General features: G+C 43.5%; 1 protein-coding gene across 7 annotated transcripts in view; it reads right to left on the bottom strand.

Moving 5' to 3' along the window:
* The window catches only part of SIK3 (SIK family kinase 3), a 224424-nt gene extending 210125 nt beyond the window's left edge, over window positions 1-14299 (bottom strand). For all 7 annotated transcript variants that reach the window (XR_012132740.1, XM_073239742.1, XM_073239743.1 and 4 more), the window contains exon 1: window positions 14000-14299. Coding sequence is in view for 6 of the 7 variants with exons in the window: in XM_073239742.1 (XP_073095843.1) it covers window positions 14000-14272 (273 nt within the window). In the remaining variant the exon portion in view is untranslated. The remainder of the gene's footprint in view (window positions 1-13999) is intronic.
* Window positions 14300-22907: the final 8608 nt, after the last annotated feature.

Genomic DNA, 22907 nt, shown 5'->3' with positions numbered 1-22907 from the left:
TGTATAGTATGTGAGTTATATCCCAGTAAAGCTGTTAAAGAATGTCTATAGATAGAAAAGAAACCAGAAGCTCCATGAGATTAAGTGACGTGCCCAAAGAAAACTGCTAGGCTAGCAAAAACTGAAACCTCAGATACATGCCCCGAGTCCCACACCAACGCTCTGTTCATCACTAAAGACTGCCTCGTGCAATTCCGGTGGGCCAAAAGGTTCCCTGCAGAGCTGGAAACGCAGAAAACACTGGAACTAGCAAAAGAAATTTAGGTAACACGACTCAAATGTGGTTTTAAAATTGCAATGTACATTTGATAGATAGATAAATGAATGGATAGACGGATGGATGGATGGATGGATGGATGGATGGATGGATGGATGGATAGATAGATAAATAGATAGATAGACAGACAGACAGACAGACAGATAGATAGATAGATAGATAGATAGATAGATAGATAGATAGATAGATAGATAGATAGATAGATAGATAGATAGATAGATAAATAGGTTTTGATGACTCCAAAATGGACTCCTGGCCTAAAACAGTCTAACAACCATTGCCGTAAGAGGCTGTGACTCAGTGTAACAGTATTCCTTTTACTAAGGGCTCAATCAGAGCAGGGCCTGGACGCAGCTGCTGACTGACACGAGGAGAGGAGCAGGCTGAAATCACGGACAGCTTTTCTGCATATGCCAGAAAGGCCAGTGAGTAACGAACGTGCTTCTGACAAGTTATTTCACTCTCAAGGACTGTAAACTCCTTTAAAGAGATCCCAAAGTATCAGCCCCAAATTTTATCACCTCCCAGAATCACTATACACATACAAGATAGTCAGGTGTAAACGTATGACAGTGGAGTCTCTGCACCTGACTTGGACACTGAGGTCACTGCTGGAATACAACTGTTCCATTTGACCAGAATAACAATATCACTGTTGATGTAGAAATGGAAAGTGAGCCAAGAACATACAATCACTAAAAACATTATTTTGAGGGTTTAAAAAAAATGAGCTACTGAAAAAACTCATCTATTGTCAGAACACTGCTTATGCAATATTAGAACATTCTGACAGAAGGAAAGGGCAGTAGGAGGCAGGAAGCAGAAAGCAAGGAGTCCGAAATCCTGCAGGTGCCCAGCTAATCCCGGTAAGAAACACACAGCCCTGCTCTGCCTTCCTTAATAAAAACAATTCTGTTTCTTGCAATAAATGAACCAAGATTCCTTTTGGCAGGAACAAAAACAACATACTACATGAAAATGTCAACTTGTTCCATGGGACACTACACTGGCAGTGAAAAGATATAAAACTTTTAAACTAGAGAGTTTGAGCTATTTCCTCATCAAATTTTTAACATCACTAGTCCATTATCAAATTCAATTATGTTCATGCAAACTCTAAGTGGGCAAAAATACCACCCTGAAGTATACACTATAAATAAAAGGGTCTATAAACTATCTTGTCCTCAAACTTTTAACAACTTAGGCTTATTTGAAAGTTTAAGTTAATATAGAAGTACTCTTGATCCCCCTCCACTCAACCAACCGGTCAAAGTCACCAATGCTTCCCCCTCACCTGCGAGACAACTGATGCGTCATATGCAAACTTGGCCCCAGTAACAGCTACTCTCACTCCTGCATATTTCTGCTTCCATCCATTAAGTTGCATGCTTACCAAGAATTAACTGATTTTTCCAAACCTATTTATGCCAGTCACTCTTGTTATTATAATCACATGATTTAATTCAATATGTAAACTGGTGAGAAATCAAGGAAAAAATATGTTTCCATGAAAATTAAAATGAATGCTTAAAAAGACTTGGTAAAGTGAAATTAGATGTGGATGAGACAAGCGTAACAGATGGGATGTGGGGATCATAAAACTCAACAGGGGTGCTACACTCACATGGCTTCACCGATGCCTTTAAATGCCTGCTCCACTTTTGAAAAGCAAAACAAAACTGGAAATCATAGATGATGAACTAGAAGCAGGTTAAATGCAAACAAGATGGAGGAACTCCAGTCAGGACACCAATATACAAAGAAAGGCCTTGGCCCAACCTCAAAAGATGAGTGAATATGTTTCTTAAACAAACTGCAAAGAAGAAAAGGAGGTAAAACCTACAGAGAAAACAAACAAACAAAAAACTTAAGGGCTATCAATCAATTATAATGCCTGGACTTAATTTAGACCCAGATTTAAACAAGTGACTAAGAATATATATATATATATACATATATATATATATATATGTATATATATATATATAATGGACAGTGACTGCAATGGGGTATGGGGGGGGGACTCGATAATAAGGGCAAATGTAATAACCACATTGTTTTTCTTGTGAAACCTTCATAAAAGTGTATATCAGTACCTTAATAAAAAAAAGAATATATATATACATATATATGTATGTATGTATGTATGAAAGGGAAATGTTAACATTGAGTTAATATTTTTAAATGATATTAAGGAATTACTGTTAATTGTTTTAGGTAGGATAAAAATACTGTGGTTATGTTCTTTTGATACTCATCTATTTAGGGATACATGCCAAAATATTTACAGATGTAATGACAGGATTCTGGGATTTGCTTCAAAATAAAATAGACTCGGGAAGGCTGGTAGAGATGACAGACTGATGAGAGATGAAAACTGCTTAAGCTGGGTGATATGCTGGGTGAATGTTCATTATACTATTCTCTCTACTTTTGCTTCGTTGAAATTTTCCATAATAAACATTTTTTAAAAGATTGGTGAATAAATGCATATTTATATTTTAAATTAAAATGAAATATTATAAGTCCATATGCATCATTTATGATTTCCCTGCTTCATTTGTTTTTCCCCCCAATTAAAAAAGCAATCATAACCAAAATTTATTGTATAAGATGCCGTCTATTGGAGATAAGAGAAAAGAGCATTTATACAGTAATCAAGACAATTTGGTGCTGGCACAAGAACAGAGCCACAGATCAATGGAATAGAATAGAGCCCAGATATAAACCCATACATATACAGCCAATTAATATATGATAAAGGAGCCATGGACATACAATGGAGAAAGGACAGCCTCTTCAACAGCTGGTGTTGGCAAAACTGGATTACTGTCTAACTCCGTAGACAAAAGTAAATTTGAAATGGATCAAAGACCTGAATGTAAGTCATGAAACCATAAAACTCTTACAAGAAAACATAGGCAAAACTCTCCTGAATATAAACATGAGCAACTTTTCATGAACATATCTTTTCAGGCAAGGAAAACAAAATAAAAAAATGAACACATGGGACTACATCAAACTAAAAATCTTCTGTACAGCAAAGGACACCATCAGTAGAAAAAAAGGCATCCTACAGTATGGGAGCATATATTTATAAATGACATATCCGATAAGGGGGTAAAATCCAAAATATATTAAGAGCTCACATGCCTCAACACCCAAAATGCAAATAACTGGATTAAAAAATGGGCAAAGGATCTGAGCAGACATTTCTCCAAAGAAGAAATTTAGATGGTCAACAGGCACATGAAAACATGCTTCACATCGCTAATCATCAGGGAAATGCGAATTAAAACCACAATGAGATGTCACCTTATACCAGTTAGGATGGCCAGCATCCAAAAACAAGCAACAACAAACGCTGACGAGGATGCGGAGAAAGGGGAACCCTCTTTGGGATGGGAATGTAAATTAGTTCAACCATTATGAAAAGCAGTATGGAGGTTCCTCAAAAAACTAAAAATAGAAATACCATTTGACCAGAATTGATCTTAGGAATTTACCCAAGGAAAACAAGATCACAGATTCAAAAAGATACATGCACCCCTATGTTTATTGCAGCACTATTTACAATAGTCAAGAAATGGAAGCAACCCAAGTGTTCATCAGTAGATGAATGGATAAAGAAGATGTGGTACATATACATAATGGAATATTATTCAGCCATAAGAAGAAAACAAATCCTACCATTTGCAGCAACGTGGATGGAGCTAGAGGGTATTATGCTCAGTGAAATAAGCCAGGTGGAGAAAGACAAGTACCAAATGATTTCACTCATTTGTGGAGTATAAGAACAAAGCAAAACTGAAGGAACAGAACAGTAGCAGACTCACAGAACTCAAGAATGAACTAGTGGTTACCAAAGGGAAAGGGACTGGGGAAGTGGGGGAAGGGAGGGAGAAGGGGATTAAGGAGTATTACGATTAGCACACATACTATGGGGAGCACGGGGAAGGCTGTACAGCACAGAGAGGACAAGAACTGACTCTATGGCATCTTACCACGCTGATGGACAGTGACTGCAATGTGGCGGTGGGGGGGGTTTGATCACATGAGTGAATGCAGTAACCACAATGTTGCTCATGTGAAAACCTGAGCATAAGATTGTATATCAATGATACCTTAATAAAAAAAAAAAAGTAAAAGAAAAGAGCATACAGTCAGATGCCCACGATATAGCAGTGGTAATCCCAAAATATAAGAACAACATCCCATATAGCCCAACTGCCCTTGAAAATCTCTTTAAATAACACATCAAGTGCAGAGCATAAAGCAAATCCAAACATGACCAGGCCGCTGCATCTCCAAACTCACTAAGTCACCTCCCTTATAATTTCCTTCACCATCTTTTTACCATTAAAAGGAAGAGTAAATGATAACCTGTATCAATCTCTGAAATTGTTACATTTGCCAAAGAATAGTTACATTAAAAGCAAAGGTTCAGATAATCAGACTCTTAGTTCTCATTAACCCTCCTTTTTCCCCTTAGGTTTCTGTCTTTGTAAAAGATCAGGAGAAAATGACGATTCGAAAACATATGAAAGGTTAGATTCACACTTACTCTTCTTCCCCCATGTAGGTTTGGTTCAGGGAAAGGAGGATGAGGCAGCTACTCTAACCCTCTTTGCCCTGTCCTATATTGCCTATCACCCCAGGGTTAGAGGTGCAGCAGGGACTTAAGCGCCCTACACTCTCCCAAGCAAAGAAAAGCAGAGGGGAGATGAGATACAGAAAGGTCTTCTCATAAGTTGCTGGGGAGGCTCACCCTAGCACAACCTGTCTAGAAAGCAATGTGACAATATGCGTATCGGATGTCTTCAGACACGTGTATACTCTGGCCCCAGTATTTCATGTCCAACAATCTATCCTGAGTGAAAAATCAGAATTGCATCAAAGATCCATACACAAAAATGTTCATGACAGCAAATTTGTAACAGTGAAGAACTGGGAAGAACCGCAAATTATGAAAAAGGCTCAAAAAACTAACAGGACTCACATAATGGAAAAGCACGCATCTATTAAAATTGATGTTTACAAATAATTTCTACTGGGAAAAATGCTTATAATGATAAGGGAGGGAAAGGATTAAAAGTGTATCAATATGATCCTAATTATGTATTTTACAATATTAATAATCCGGCTCCGGGTGGCAAGACTTGGGGTGATCTTTATCCTTCTGCTTCTGTATAATTTTCTGACTTTTCCCAAATTGCTTTCATCAGCAGAAATAACTTTAATAATCAGAAAAACTCCCGGCAAGGTGGTAGAAGAGAGGCAGTGTAGTTGGCAACTGGACTGAAGAGAAGTTATGCTTAAAACCTCTTGTCTTCCTCCTCCAGAGTTGTCGGCCTGCTCCTTTAACTTGACCCATCACCCACCTGGACAAGAAGAAAATTTATCTTCCTGTCTTCTAGTATTAGCAGTTGCTATATTTTACATACAGATAACACAACAGATACCAGTTAAATTAAAAGGAAGGACCATTAAAAGTAACACATTGAAATTAAGGGCCAGGGACAGAAGAGTTATTTACTTTTAAACCAGGTCAGTTTATACTAAAGAGCGAGAGGTGCTCAACAAACAGTCCGGACTTATTTCAGGAAGTGCCAGCAGCCCAAAACAGTCCTCTGGGTCTGCAAAGGGAGAAAGACCCAAGATCAGAGAGGGGAGAGAGGCGCCGGCTGCCCGCTGCCCACACCCGCGGGGCCTTCGCGGGAAGGACAAAACCTTCCCTTTACAGCTTGGGACTGGAATTTTAACTGCAGGATTTACTTCAGATATTCTGAACTTCCTAATAATAAAAGTTTAAGATGCACCACAAACAAATTACTTGCCCAGGACGGTTGTAAAATCTCCTAACCAAGAGATTTTGTGAGAAAAAGGTAGAAATTTTACTTTTCTTTTACATCTTGATTGGAGATAGGAAATTTCAATAGTAAAATTCTCAGATGTAATTAGAGTATAAAAACAAACTCAGGTGCCATTTTTTTTAATCCTTGTATTTGTTCACTAGGTGGATGTACTGGAGCAGGACTGGGAATGTAGCAGCAAACAAGACTAAAATCCCTGCCCCCATGGAGCCGACATTAAATTATTACACTGTGCCTTCTAAAGAGCACTAAAAGTCAGATTTTTTTTTTTAAGTAAGATGATTTTTAGAGACTTTAAGCACGTCAAAATACAGCCAGAAAACAAACAGCATCTCACTTTTTGGACTGATCCAGCGAAACCCTTAATAAATATTTGTGAAACAAGACCTAAACGTGTGGGGCTGAGGTACTGCCGTGGCAGGGAGACTTAATTTCACTACATACAAACATGTACTTTCTTAATTTTGTGACATATATCATCCGTTCTAGTCTTTGATAATTTTTCAAAAGTTTATTGGATGGAATGGACAGATGAGAATGAATGAATGAATGAATGAATGAATATTTTCTTCCCAAAAAAATTTGGTCTCAAATGTGATTGGCGAACCTGGATTTTCAGTTCTTCTGGAGGGGAGCAATGAGAACTAAAGCACACTGCTGGTAAGCTTTGTACTGGGCCTGAAACTACACGTAAATTTGACAATTTCTAAGAACTTTCTAATCAAAGCTAAATAGAATTTAAACTAACTGCCAGAAATATCAGACTGAGAGAGCCCAGCCCACCCAGACAAGCTTCCAGGGGCAACGGGTGTGCTTGTCCTTTCAGTTTCTGGGAAATGAGGCTGAGTATTCTCAATCTGATTCCAGCCTCTGACAAGACAAATTCTGAGATGAAATACTTACCAGCGGCCAGAGTCCCCTTGTCTACAGTGGATCACACATCTCCTAAACAGAAATATGCTCCTAACATAACTTTGCTGCAGCTCATCTAACAGTTTTGTACTAGCTGATGGAATTTTACTCTAAACAGCTCCGAAAGAAGCCCCTTCAAATGAATTCATCCAAGATTACTGAGGCTTCTCAAACACATTGCCTAGGCCATTTACTGAACAATTATTTATTATGTATATAATTTTCATCCTCTGGATGTTTTCAGTCATCTGCAGGATAGTGTGATTATACTATTATGCAAGAAGGGACCAAACTACTCCCTATTAGAAAGCAGCAGGGACTCACCTGATGGGTGAGGTCACCCACCTGGGGAACAGGTGTGGCTCTTAGACCAAGAGAAGCCCTAGGTAAGTGGTACCTTTGGCCCTCACCTGTATCAAGATGTATGTATCTCGGTGACCACTTCTCTTAATGAGTTACAAAATGGCACTACCCCCTGGCAACTGGTAGGAATCTAAGTGAGGAGTCCATCTAAGAAAGGCACGTTCAAAGACAGACCGGACCAGCCCAACAGAGCCCAAGTGTAATTACTGACTCCCAGGGAGTGACGCCAGATATAGTGGAAAAATAAAACTGTGTAAGGCTGAGTGTTTGTGGTCATTGCTTTTTCTGTATCTCTTTCCCTTTTTACTCCCTTAGCATTTTGAAAGACTTTGACACCTCAGTCACGTCAAGGGGGCACCAAAGAGTATTTGGGTAGGAGGTTTAAAGGCAAAGCAACGGGCCCAAGGCCGAGTGCTGGTCAGTGACAGAGGCGACAGTGAAATAGTGCCAAAGGACAGGTGAAGGACAGCATCGGTATATCTACTCTTCTTCCCTACTTGGAAACATTTTCCTCTCATCATGACAGCTCACTTTTGAAGTTTGTTTTAATAGAGAAGATAAATATCTTAGACTTTAATTAGTAGGTGTACCTAGTTTCTCTAATAAAAGATCAATTGCTCAGAGGGTGAGGGCAATGTTGCCCATGACTGGAGGAGTCGGGGCAGAGCTAACTAGGGGTAGGGGTGCTGGATTCTAATTCCAGCTCCCCCTCCCCAACTGACTATAGGATTCGGGGCAAAGTGGGGGTAGGTGAGAATACCAGAAAGAGCCACACATCTACGGGTTATTGGTGTCAACTAGTCTAATGGTCCCTAAAAGCCTGAGATTCCACGAAGTTCATCTTTCCAGACTCCAGAGAGGAAGAGTAGGAACAGAACATACCTCAGATCTTTTTTGTGCCCAAAAAAAAAAATCAACAAATATTTGTGGTTGATCACGTTCAATTTATATGCACTATGTATGCCATTCTGTTATACCATGAAAGAATAAAAGTTGTATAAACTGAACACCTCCCCTATTTGAAGAAATGAATTAGAAAAAGCTTTTTGTACCCTTAACCATAAAAATAACCATCATGAATTCTTAAAACATAAATCAGATGATGTCAGGGCTCTGCTTTGATATCCTCTATCAATCCCTTTTCATACCCAATTCCATAAAATGGCCCGTGAGTCCAAATGATCTGGCCCCATCTAACTCTCTGACTTCATCCCTTACCACCACCCGCCCTGTTCACCGAGCTCCGGGCACCAGGACCTTATTTCCACCCCAGCTCATTTCCACCCCAAGGCCTTTGCACTTGCCATCCCTTCCGCACTGAGTGTTCTGTCCTCCGAGTCTTCCCAGCCCTGCTCTTTCTCATCATCCAGGTGTCAGCTCGGATACCGCCACTTTGGAAAGGCCGCCCTGGAAGCAGCACCCTTACCCAGACACTGTCCAGCCATTTATTTTCTTCATAGTATTTCTCACTATATGAAGGTATATATTTGTTGACAGCTTCTTACCCGTCTCCTCCCGCTAGAAAGCAAGCAAGTGCACAAGAAGGCAAGTGCTTTCTGTCTCTCGCTCGCTGACATGCTCAGGAGCCCAGGATAGAACCTGACCCAAAACCTGGATTCAGTGAGTCTGTGCAGAATGAACGAATGGCTAAGGGAAAGGTTTCATCTCTGTGCAGAGGTCTTAGGTGTTTTTCAGAATTATAGGGGCTCTGGTGAGTAGAGCGTATTCTTTTTTCTTTTCGAAGCATCCATTTTGTTCTCTTTTATGCCGTGAACTAGAAAACATTAGCCGGATGGATGCCTGGAAAATGAACACAGCACTGCTGGCACAGAAATAACTAGTCTGGGCACCTCTGGCTTGAGCCAGATCTACAACTTTCTAGGGAGCTGGCACCAAAGTCAGAATGTTCAAATAAACAGCTTTGATGTTCTAAGTGGAATACTGATGTTTTGACTCTGGAAAGACCAGTCCAAATCAATCTTGGCTCTTCACAAAGTTTTCCACCAAGTTAGTAATTCCATTATAACTGTATCAAAATGAAGTTGGTCATCTTTCAGTAGTTACTTCTAGATTACCTAGGATGGAACTACCCTCCTCAAACGTAATGAATGTAAATCTTTCCTTCCACTCTTCTTGACATAATTCTCTTTCCTACTTACCAAAGAATCTTGCTTTCAGCCTTCAAACGAGCATAAGCAGCATCTCATCTGCTGCATTAAACTCTTCCTTACAAGTGAAAATAATAGCCCACGTTGAGCTGTTCTCCTGGAGATGAGTTTGTGCTAAACCACACAGTACACAGATGTCAATATCTGGAACAGGGTCATGGGGCAAAATGTTTCCTCTGTGTAATACCTCAAGTTAAGAACCCTGACCTCGGCTTTCTAAGGAGCATACTTTGCACCCAAATGCAAATGTGTTCTTAAGTGCATAAGAGTATTTCTTTATGATCTCCACCAAATTTAAGTGAATCTTTGGAGAAAATACTGCACTCCAACAAACTCTGTTCCATAAACCAATGTGACAAAGAGTGGTTACACACACACACACACATACTGAAAAATCAAGGCGGCCCAAAGCAAGAGCCGGTGTTAGTCACAATTTTCATTAGTCTCGTAATTTTTTTCAAGTTTACCTAATGGAAAACTATGTCTTAAAATGCCATTTTCATGAAATTAGCCATAGTCGACAGGAGTTAAACCCCCTTCTCAAAGTGGCACCACACAGCAAACTATTCTTTTACCCTGAAAGCGTATCATCAGGATGACATCTACCTACACAAAACGAACGACACATGCATTCATAAACTGTTCCAAAGGGGTGAGAAGCAAAACAGGGGTTCTATGTTTTACTCACCTTTGTTTCCATAGCACCTGATAATGATGATGATGATAACTGATAGCATTTACTGTATACCCACTATGGGCTTCACACATACTGTCTTATTTGATCTTCATAACACTCAAACTTGTGAGGTAAGTACTACTGTCATCCGTTTTATGGAAGTGTAAATCCAAGCACAGAGAGGTTAAGTAATTTACCCAAGATCACTCAGATATTGAGTGGCAGAGGATATTAAGCGGCAGAGGATCCCAACCCAGACAACCTAATCCAAAGTTCAAGCTCCTCCCACAAAATGAGAAGAGTGATCCATATTTCCTAATATACACTTTAAAAGTATTTGACCAATAGTCATATGTACTTTTAAAAATGCATACAAAATACATCTACTCTTTATTCCCTTTCATTCCAGCCAGTGAAGGTCTAATTAGGCACAGGCAATGGACTATAAGCAATTTGAAAGCAGAAAATCATCTTTCTTTTAATCTCTTGAATACTTTATAGTATCCTACCAAAAGACCGGAGCCAGAGAATCTCAGACTAATGTTCCCCCCGCCAAAAAAGGCAATCAAAGAAGGCAGGACAGACAGCCAGGGAGATCCGCTGGTGGAAGTCTGTCACAGGGGGATACTCTCTCCCGTGAGCTGCTCCGCAGTGCTGCCAATATTAAGTCTGAGCTCACAAATGCCAAGCAGCAGAAGTCACCACCAACCAGACAGGAAAACATACCTTTTTCTCTACCGATTTTATTCAGCCCAGGATCCTACCTTAGGAGATCAGAGAGTTAACAGAATTTGGGAATGGACCAGCTTCACCACTTAACTGTTGGACAGAGCACAGTAGCTTAGTGAATAAATAAAGTTTACTTTAGCCTCTGCGTCCTTGGAACACATAGTGTATGTAAGAAAACATGATCATAAACATTTCTCTGATGTTCACAAACACCTATTACCTAACCTCCTTCAGCCAACACAAATATCATCTGAATTACCTGAGTCGGATTATTAAAAGACTAACCCAGACCATTCAGTGGCCTACAGGGAAAAAGGGGGAAAGAAAAAAATCACAAAATGAAACAAACAAAAATGATACGTTCTGGAAAGAGAAGGGGACTGGGAGGGGGATAGCTCTTGGTTCCCAGTGACCTGACTGCAGAAAGATAAACGCTGCAGTGCATGGGGAGAAAAATCTCTCTACCTGAGTACCTGAAACGGCAGCTTCTGCAACTCCTAGTACCGAGGCACCTTCCTCGCCACCATGTAACCAAAGCATGGCCTTAACAGGCCAGCATACTGTATGTCAGCAGCTGTTCGGCACATCTAAGCTGTCAGCATTCGAGAATACCTTCCAAAGTGGATTCAGATAAGCATGGAGCTGGCCAAAATATGCTCAGCACTTACCCAGGGCACATGACAACTCCTTGTGAATTAAGCTTCACTCATGTCATCAGAGTAATTTAGGAGGCAAAAGATAGGGTGCTTATAACAGTAACTAGGAAATTGCACACTGCCACTACAGAAACACCAGTGAGGGCTGGTGTGGTCCCATCCCACTTGCAACTCAGTGTCCAAACCATTTCGGTCTCATTCAAGATTCTGAGTATTTCCATACATAGGAATTGCATAACTGCCCACCCCAAGTGATCAAAGATAAAAACCAACATAAACAGTGATACCCATTTCAGAGACTAAGAAAATACACACACACACACACACACACACACACAGGAAAATTAGAAAGCTAGCAGACCGGCCATAATTAGCCACTGGCTTTGCTGACTACTGAAGATAGAAATGTCTCTTTTGTATATAAAGCCAAGAATCAACTGTTTGCAATTACAGTTACAGAAACATTCAATCCTGTCTGTCACAGATTTTTTAGCAATATTTTGGTGTATCCAAGGTCTGGGAGATACAAAATTCTTTCTTAAATCATAGATACCCTAAACCAGGCAACGAATTCAGTTCATAGAGTACCTTCCCCAGGGATCAGAGCAAAATAATCACAGGAGCACAATGTGATTACTGCAAAAAGAAGGGGATAAAAAAGGGAATGCCCCAACAAGGACCACGGCTCAAACTACTAGAGTCGTTTGTAAACACAACTTTGGCTGGGCTAACAGTAAACAGAACTGGAAGGGGACAGAGACCAGCCACGGTCTGAGGGTAACATCAGGGAACCCTGGACTTCAGCATCTCATTCAGCTCAGACCTGCAGACTTGAGGCCTTCTGACAAAAACTGACAGGAGGCTGAAGGAGGCCCCCCCAGAGGAAGTGAAACTGACCAATCAATTTGCCACAGCCACCCACCCACCCCATCATCTGGGGAAAAAAGGCCCCTTGTAGTCTTCGACAGAAAGGAGGGGAAAAGGACTTCAGGTTCTAAGTGGGCAGGAGAGAAGGCCTTGATAAGTAGCTGGTTTCTGAAAACAAGCCATTGCCATAAAATCAAAAACCAGGTAGGTGATGATAAGCAGAGGCTAGGCTGAGGGGAGGGGACGTGATGAGGGTCTGGTGGCCAGCAGCAACTACAAGGGTGCCCGTTAGTCGGGTGGAGGGAAACAAGCCAGAGTCCAAATACAATGAATGACTACATTGAAAGTATTCATTCAAGTGAGGACTGAGCAAAGAAGGAAATCTGGAGTACAAATGGGTTATGTGGCTCCTATCAAAACCCAACGATTCCTTCTGAGGTCTTACATTCCAACAGTCCCAGTGATGAAGGCTACAGGAAAGGGCTAACCCGTATTTCCACAGGAAAAATGAATCTTCTACGTAAAATGTTATGTGTGTACATATATGGCTTCCTAATCGACCTTGGCTAATTTCACTACTACAGCTCCACAAATCCCTTGAGAACCAAAGGGCCCCGTGAGTGTGATCCCCTGGTGTCCGGGTTCCTCACACACGTCCTCGGTCACCAGGCCTTCCCCCCCACCCCGACCACCGTGAGCCCACCCTGTGTTCTATGAAGCCCACAATTCCAGACCGTCCAGCAACTAAAAATAACCAGCACTCCAGCTCTCCCAAATTGTTTAACCCCTGCTTACCTAGTGCCACCATGTGCGCCCCTTCCTGCGGAAAAGCAAAGTAATTTTCCCTCCTGATTTCCCCATTTTCTACATCGCCTCCTGCAGTCAAAATAATCTTGTCGGTCTTCGGGCTCCCATTCCCCCCGTCCCCCCGTCAGGGCCGATCCAACGCGGACCGGATCTGTCATAAGGTCCCAGGCGCCTGCTACCTCCCCGCACCCTGCGCCCACCGCACACCCCCGGGCACATCCCGGCCGGCCTTGGCCCTCTCCTGACCAGATCGCCCTTGTCTCCCCCCACCTCCTGGTGCCCATTTCCTGTGCCCCTGCCCTCCTTCCCGCAGGATTTCCTAATTGCTGGTTCCACAGTCGTCTTGGCTTACAGTCTCCTGGCTCGGCCAGAGTTCAAACCTCTCTCCACCCAGCCCCTGCGCTGCCCTCCGGGGAGCCCCCTCCCCAACCGCGGCGTCCCGGGTCCCGGAGCTCGGCGGCCCCCTCCCCTCCGCCCCGGAGTTCCCCTCTCGCGCCCCCCGCGCCGCCCCGACGGCCCCTGCCCGCTGCCCCGCGCTCCCCGACAGCCCGAGCCGCGCTCGCCGCGCCGACCCCTCGGCGCGCTGTCGCCGGTCCCTCCGGCCGCCGCCGCACTCGGACGCCAGGTCCCGGGCTGCGCACCCGCGGCCCCCAGCCCCACCGCGCCGCTACCTTGGCCTTGGTGACGAGGTGCGTGGCCCGCTTGACCACGGCGAAGTTGCCCTTGCCGATGGTGCGGTCGATCTCGTAGTAGCCGATGCGGGCAGGCACCGGCCCGCGGGAGGCCGGGGCCGGGGGACGCGGCGGGCCGGCCGCCGGGGGCACCGACGTGGGGGCGGCCGGGGGCCCCGGGGCGGGCGGAGGCAGCAGGCGGCCGGCCGGCCCGGCTCCCCCCGCCCCGGCCCCGGCAGCCCCGCCAGCTCCGCTCGCCGCCGCCGCCGCCATCTTGTTGTGCAGTGAAACCTCCCGGGCCGCGGGAGCCGGCGGGGTGGGGGGGGGAGAGGGCGGGGGGGCGGGAAAAGGAGGGGGGCGGGGGAGCTGGCGGACGTCACCCCGGGGGGCGGGGCGCCCGCGCCGCCGGGGCCCGGAGCCATGGCAACCGCGCGTCACGTGCCGACGCGCGTCATTGCCCGGAGTCATGGCAACCGTGACCTCACGGGCAGCTCGACCTTCCCGCGTGGGCCGGGTTCCCGAGGCGCGGGCTCCCGGGCGCCCCCCTCTGGGGAGGACACCGTGGGCGCCGCCAGCGCCCCCGCGCGCCCCGAGCCGCCGCCGCGCTCCCAGACGCAGAGCCGGCCCCGCCGCGTGTGGCATCGCTCAGGTGACCCCTAGTGCGCCCCCCGTCCCACTTCGGCGGTCACGCAGGCTCTCTAACGCAAAATGTTTCCTGTTCACCAAAAATACCAGCCGCGTCCCACTTTAGCCCTTGAGGCCGCAAAGGCAGGGATAGGTAACCAGGCGGGAGCGAGGCAGGGGAATTCTTCGGAAAATTCCTTCCTCTTACAAAACCCAGCTCACCGGCGCAACCAACCTAATTGTCACCCAACGGAGGGCAATGGGGAAACCAGGATCTGCGTGCTCGAGGGCGGGGGAACCAGCCCAAACAGGCATCCCAGCCACTGGCTAGGCGGGGGCCGCGGGAGGTGCCCATTCTCCTTCCTCCCACCCTGTCCCCGAACAATTCCATAGCCAGATGACTGTCAGCGCCGGCGTCCCACTTCCATCGCTTGTATAACCCTGACGAAGCAGCGGTGCACACTGCCCGCATCCCACGTCACGGTTATGTAGGCAGACGACAGTCTGTTGGGCAAAATAAGTATGTAAATAATAAAATAAAAATTCCATCCTACTGGTGACCCTCCCAAGGACATTAAAGGTGATCACACGTATAATTCCAATAATAAATCTCGTCTCCCTTTTTCTTTGCTCCTCTGTTACTTGGCATTCCACACCCTCCAGATTTCCCTTTTCCCCCCCCTTTCCTTTATTAAGTAGGTGGACCTAACCGCTTTAGTTGGGGTTGAGGAGGGAAAGGCTATCGGGCTGTCAGTGACAAGGTCTTCAGCAGGCTAGCGGGGAGGAGGGAAGACTTGCAGACACTCCGATGTGCACGTGCATCCTTCAGTCCAGTCCCCAGCCATCCACCTGCGTGTCTCAGCTGTGTTGTCAGGTCACTGCATGTACAATATTAAAAGTGGATGCCCAGGGGACTGTAGGTGTGTGAGGAGGGCGCAGTTTTACTCTCTCTGACCAAAAGATATATACTTGCACTCTAATTCCCCATCTGACTATGAGTAATGTCTAGGACCAGGACAGGACAGAGAGGCCATTCCACAATTGGTCTTGGATCAATTCCCTGGTGGCTGTTCCAAATTGCCCACACAATTAACACTAATTGGCTCCTTTACTAGCAAAGAAGAAGAAGGATGAATTTGTCCTCGGCTTCTTGCCCTGGTTAAGCCCTTTCATTGGCTGAGCTCATTCAGTCCCAGATAAATGATGGAATGTAGCAACCTCTCTTACCTCTTCATGACACCACTCACTGCGTCTAGAAGGGCCTATGCATTAACTTTGGTACTGGGCCCCAGTGTCCCAGTGAGGGGAGGAGGAGAGGGTCTCACAGAAACCTTAGCTGGCGAAAAGGCAAGGGAGAAAAAGTTTTATTCTGGAGACTGAAACCATCCTCACTAGTGACTTTACAACCTCTCTGCTCACAGAGATCATCTGGACGTGGAGTACTGCGACTTCCGCCACTCGCTGGAGGATATCAAAAACAAAGCAGCCTCAGGGGAGAAACTAGAAAATGGAGCATTGGTTTCATTTCCAAAGAGCACAAGCAGATCACACTTGTCCCTGAGAATGACCATATTCTGAAAGCTATGTGTTATGTCACTTATGCTCCCTACCTGTGTGGACTGACGCTAGTAGATGGTGCATCCTATTGACCCTTGGACAAAGATTTGTTGGCGATCTCCCTGAAGAGTCCTCTTTAGACTTTGGGGAGATAGAAAACTGGGGAGGGGAATAATCATCAGGGGAAAAGGTAAACAGTTTAGATGTATGTATTTAATAAGGATTGAAGACCAAGGACTGAGTTAGGTTTGGGGAGGAACTCACAGTAACAACAACTTGATAGGTACTGTGCTAAGCAGTTTACATAATTGAACTTAATCCTCAACAACCCTATGAGACAGATTATATTATTATCCCCATTTTGAAGCGACAGAAAATGAGGCACAGAGGGATCAAGGAAATTGGCCACAGTTACATAGCTAGAAAGTGAAAGAACTAGGATGCAAATCCAGACAGCCTACCTCTGGAGCCTGAGGTCTTCTGCCACGGGATTACAAACCCTTCCAGGTAGGAGCTGATAGGAAGAGTGGTTTCTCCAGAAGCCCAGGCCCCTTGAGCTCAGTTTAGACCCAGGGAAGAAGAGAACATCAAGAGTCCATGAGAGCAGGACAGAGCAGGCCTCGAAACATGCCAGTAAACAAGGGGTCCAAACCCGACTGAAGTACCTGTGCTGGCTTCACTTAGAAATGGCACCGTGAAGAGTCTGTCTGCCTACTGTGCAGGCGTCTTGGTACCCATAGAGAACAGGTGGGAGGGTGTGTTCCTGCCCTGCTTCAGACTCAGAGGAGCAGCTTGGGGGCTGGAATCTCAGAGCCCCAGGAGTTCAGGGAGGAGTCAGGGAGCCAGCCCCCGACCCAGCTCCCAGCCTGCCTCCATAACCAACTCACTCTTTTCTGGGAAAGCAAAAGATAGATTTAAAGATGAAAATGAGACATTTTCCCACATAATGTCATTGTGTCTTGTTTCCAGAAATTAAAAAGGGCAAACCAAGGCATTCTTGATGGATATAACAGAACTTAGACACTTCTGGAAGTGATACAAAACCTCTGAGGATCTAGTGTGACCCAAGAGTGATAGAAGCAGTAGGAGGTGGTCTGTTAACTCTTTTATGATTTTAAAGGCTGGCTTAGCCTGTCTGCAGGGCAGTTTACCAGCAACCAAAAGAAAACTGAGCCTCACAATCTTGCTCCGTAGATTCTTAGAGCCATGAGGACCCTGGAGAAAGTCCAGCCCCTTGCTTTACATTGGCCCAACTCATTACTGCTCTGCAAGAGGCTAACATATGAGCATTCGGTTGACACAGAAGCATCATTTCAGAAGTTCCGTATGCCAAAAGGCAACATCATAGAATATTTACATGCCACATATTCCCGCACAAGAAAACTATTAGCCAGTTATAAATTCTGCCATCGCATAGAAATCAGGGCACTGTTAGATACTGGTCCAAACACTCAATGGGCCCTGCTTCTCCAGGTGAGCTGAGCACGTGCCTTCTCTTGGTTAGGGCTGCATTCTGCCCTACCACCTCAGCACCTGCTGCCTTTCTTCCTCCTAAGCCAGACCAACCTAGTCACCTTCAAATGCTTCCCCTGGGTGTGCAGAACAGGTCTGAGCAGCCACAGCGAGTACATGGTCTCCTGCTGTAAAATATCTCTGGGAGGGGGCTTACGAGAGGTTAAATTAGCTTTCAGTCAAGGATTTTCTGTTCAGCTTGCCCACATGTTTCTTTTTAATGGAACCATTCCAGCTACTACACAAAATTTAAAAATTACCCTTGACTACTTTGCATATGTTCTAGGATACAGTTTAAGCATTTTGGGATTATTATTAAATAATCAGCCTTTAGATCATCCAAAAAAATCTTTAAATATGATTATTTTAAAGTTTTCTGTATTCTCAGACGTAACTATATTATTATTTGGGACCCATGTTTTCCTCAGATAAATACACTTTGAGTTATATAAGGAAAATCAATGGGATATTAGTAGAGAAGAACAATTCAGCCAGGACAACTTTTTTTCCACAAAAGGATACACTCCTTAAGGTAAGGTATACTCAGTTATCTTGGGATCAACTCCCAAATATTTACACTAACAGAATTTTTTTTATTATCATTTGCTTCTTTCTGGTAAATGAAAGTGTGGTACTCAACAAATACCAATTAAGATTTTGGCATGTTGGGATCTTTCCCTTGAACAAGAAGTGCATCTAACATTGTAGGAATTCACACATTTCACAGAAAATAAAGGCACACTTCGAAGGTCTACCTCAGATGAAAGTCCCTTATTTCCCTGGTTCTAAGCCTACAGAGGGGCACCTGCCCTCTTTACCCTCGGCCTCACATCTCTCCTGACCCTCGAGCCTGGCTCTCTGCCCTTCCAGCCTCCGGGGACCGCCCCTCGGTTGTAGGAACTCAGCTTCAAACAGCCTCACACGTTTTGAAGAGACTGCTGTTACAGCAGTTTTTTCGCAGTAAGATTGAGGTTTGCTAAAGTTTTCAATCAGGCTGTTGGCTAAGAAAAATCCATCCTATTGGAATTGATTTCTGTAGGTAGCTTACCTACCTTTGTTCGGTTCATTTCAGCCACAATATTTCTGAGTTATACTAGAAAATCCATCTTCCGCCTCCAAAGCCAAAAAGGAACCCTCTTGCTTGTCTGCAGAGACACCTGGCGGTCAAAGTTCTGAACTGCATAATGCCTGGCTGCATTCCCTTTTCCGCTCTACTAAGGCCTAGTCGTTTTCTATCTAAACTGCCAGCGGTCGAAAACCACCAGCCCACATCAGGAGCCGGATAGCTGGGATCCAAATAGAAGTCAGCTCCAGGAAGCTGGATGGCTTTAGGGACAAAAAGAAAGTACAGTGGGCTGCAGTTACAGTGGTGTTTGGGGCTTCGGTAACAGTCCAAGACTGGGGGTTTGTGCCACCCCAGGATGTCTCCAGTTGTCCCTAGAGTTCTTGTGGCATTTTAAGAATTCTTAAGGATGAAATTAATCTCCATTTATTTATTTATTTATTTATTTTTAATCTCCATCTATTTTTATTTAAAAGTAATTTCATTCTTTTGGCACATTTATTGGGCAGCTTGGCATAATGAATAGAAAGAGCAAGGATTTTACCCTGAGACCTAGACTTTTTAGTGGGCTTTTCCACTTACAGGTTCATCTCTGAACCTCAGTTTCTTTTTCTGAAAAATCATCCCCACCTCATGGGGTGGTTAGGGGAATCGACAGTCACATGTAGTAGAGAGACCTAGATCAGAGGCTGGTCCGTCGTAGACACTCAAGTGAATTTCCTTCCTCTAAATACCAAGTAAACAATAATGTGCTGTTTTCCAAATCACTTTTGAAAGATTAGGAAGGATTGAGAATAGAATTAGAGCTCTGAAAATGGATCAACTTCAGAGTTAAAGGGAGCAAATTATAGTTTTAAATGTTTTAGTTTGGTTTGCTACACATCTGTGGTGCAGTCTTCAGAAGTTGGATGGACTTGTGTTTATGAAGCAACCTTCTGCGTCCATTGAAAACATTCTCACTCTCACAACCTCATAAAGTAGTTTTTATCCCCACTTTATAGATGGTCCAGTCACTTTACCAATCTGGTAATTGGCTCACACAGCCAGGAAGTGGTAAATCGGAGAAGCAAATATGTGTTTTTCAATCTCTGAAGCCATTTGTCTTTCCAAACTTTAGCTTATACTAATGTCTGTGGTCTGTTGTTTTTTAAGATACCAGTGATTTTTTTCTTCTAAAATGTATTTAAAGTAAATATGTTAAAAATATACTAAAATATTTACATCATTGCTATGCAACAATCTGTTTGAGAAATTGTGTGCACTCCCAAACTTTCTGCAGAATGCAAGCGTTCTGTGAGGACTCCATGGGTGCTCTGTGAGAAACAAAAATTCAATCCGGGTGGCATTATCTTCTTCTAAAATGTATTTAAACTTACATATGTGAAAAATTACTAATGATATTCAGATGAATACCTTTTATATCATGCAATAATCTGCTTTTAAGAAACTAAGCACTCGTATGTAGTTTTAAGTCTATTTTTCAAAATAAAAGTAAAATGCCCTAATTTCTTAATTTCTTTTTATTCTTAGTTAAGATGATACCATTGATGTTAAGTTTTAACTCAATGTAGGGGTAACTAAAAATTAAGGGGAGGGTACGATGAGGAAGGGTAGGAGGGTTTGAGCTCTGGCAGGCCCTGCCCCAACTCCAAACTCCAAGGTGAGTCCATTGTGATAAAAACTGGACGTGGAGACCGAAGAAGGTGTCAAACACTCTCCCCCTACACTCCACACCAACTTTAATAACAGCTCTGATTTCTCTAGTGATTTTTTTTCCCAGTGATTTCCAAGCATCAAGTATTTATGGATTCATTGTTCAGCAAAGTCCCAACTCTTGGAGCAGAGGGTCCAAACTCCTTGGCAACACCGCCCCAGCCTCTTTTACAGTCCCACCCAACCCTTCCACCCAGAACTGCTGCAGGCTCCTTTATTATCAAGGTACACTCCACACATTCTCCTTAACCTTTGCACCTGCTTTTCCTTGTGTTTGAAATACCCTTAAAGCTCAGCCATCTGTTGTTTGAAATTCTACTACTCATTTAAGGTATAGCTCAGCCCAAAATTTTCACAATTGCTGTAAAAATTAGTCACAGTTGTTGTTTTTTTCTGGGTCTCCCAAGCATTTTGTCTATTGAGAGAGCAGGCTTTGGGGCCAGATTACCAGGGTTCAAATCCTGGCTCCACAACTTACTAGCTCTGTGATCTTAAGAAAACTAATCAACCTCTCTGGGCCTCAGTTCTTCAACTGTAAAACAGGTATAATAATAATAACATCGATTTCACAGGAGTGTTGGGCTACTTGAATAAATCAGTACATATAAAGTACTTAAAATAGTGTCTCCCCTCTAACTGGTGGTCTATAAATGACTGCCAACATGATGATGATGAATTGATTGTGGCATTTTTTAACAATCTAACTTACATTACATGTATGTCTCTCTGTCTGATTAGATTACCATCCCCTGCAATAGTTAGGCAGAAACCTCATCTGTTTAGTTCAGTACTCGATATTCAGTACTTCATGCTGTGCCTGGGACACAATAAGTACTCAATAAATATTTCTTAAATGAATGAATGTCTCCCCATTAAATTGAGTCCAAGGATTTCTTATATGCGTTTCTTCATCACTTTTCTTAATTTCTCCATATGTCCAGAACCTAACACAGTGCTGGTGCCTCATAGCATTGAGCATATATTGGCAAAAATAAAACAAAAATAAATGCTTTATCCTAAAGCATTTACTCTCTCCTCTGAAAGTTCAGGCAGACATGACTAACACTCTAGGACTGTCGTCCAAAACCTAACTTCGGTCTGAGCACTTGGTGTTGGAGAAATGTGGGGATCCCAAGGCACTGCTGGAGAAGCGGAGAGAAAAGTGAAGGGTTTGCGCCCTCTAGAGACGGAGCAGTTAGCCCAGCTCAGAACTCCGGCCCTCCGAGCAGCAGAAGGGCCGGGGAACGGGAGCTGGCAAAGATTCTATTCTGACTTTGTTACAAGGGACAGGAAAGATGGAAAACTCCCAACTGCTGTTAAAACATGACCCCAAGGCTCCATAAAAGCTAAAAATAGTTTCCCCAAAGAGGTAGTTTGATCTCATTCTGCCCCCTGGACAAGTAGGAAGTCATTGGCTCTATTTCTTCACCACCGTTATCTATTAGACTCTTTCTAACCAGGTCTCCAGGTAAACTAAAGGCTTTTAAAACTCTTCTGTGTTGCCACTTCTATTTAATATTGTATCAGAGGTTCTTGAAAGGGGGATTTGGCAAAAAAAAAAAAGAAATAAAAGGTAAGAAGTAAACAAATCCTACCATTTGCAGCAACATGGATGGAGCTAGAGGGTATTATGCTCAGTGAAATAAGCCAGGCGGAGAAAGACAAGTACCAAATGATTTCACTCTTTTGTGCAGTATAAGAACAAAGCAAAACTGAAGGAACAAAACAGCAGCAGACTCACAGACTCCAAGAAGGGACTAGCGGTGACCAAAGGAGAGGGGTGGGGAAGGGCGGGTGGGGAGGGAGGGAGAAGGGGATTAAGGGGCATTATGATTAGCACACATAATGTAGGTGGGGTCACAGGAAAGGCAGTATAACACAGAGAAGACAAGTAGTGACTCTATATATCTCACTACACTGATGGACAGTGACAGCAATGCGGTGCGGGGGGTACTTGATAATATGGGTGAATGTAGTAACCACAATGTTGTTGCTCATGTGAAACCTTCATAAATTGTATATCAATGATACCTTAATAAAGAAAAGAAATAAAAGGCATCAAATTGGAAAGGAAGAAGTGAAACTATCTGTATTTGCAGCTGACATGATCTTCAATACAACAAATCCTAAGGAATCCACAAAAGAAACACTTGAATTAATAAATAGTTTAGCAAGGTTGCAAACTATAAAACTAAAGACAAATATCAACTATATTTCTATACACCAGCAATGAAAATTCTGAAAATGAAATTAAGAAAACAATTCCATTGACAATAACATCCAAAGAAATAAAATACATAGATATACATTTGGCAGAAGAAATTCAAGACTTGTACATTGAAAACAATAAAACACTGTTGAAAGAAGACCTAAATAAATGGAAAGATATCCCATGCTGAAAGGCATAATATTAAGATGACAATACTTGTCAAATTGATC

Source organism: Manis javanica, chromosome 6 (assembly GCF_040802235.1).
Source record: "Manis javanica isolate MJ-LG chromosome 6, MJ_LKY, whole genome shotgun sequence".
Lineage (NCBI taxonomy): Eukaryota > Metazoa > Chordata > Mammalia > Pholidota > Manidae > Manis > Manis javanica.
The sequence above is the reverse complement of the archived record's forward strand: the minus strand, read 5'-3'. Positions and strand labels throughout refer to the sequence as shown.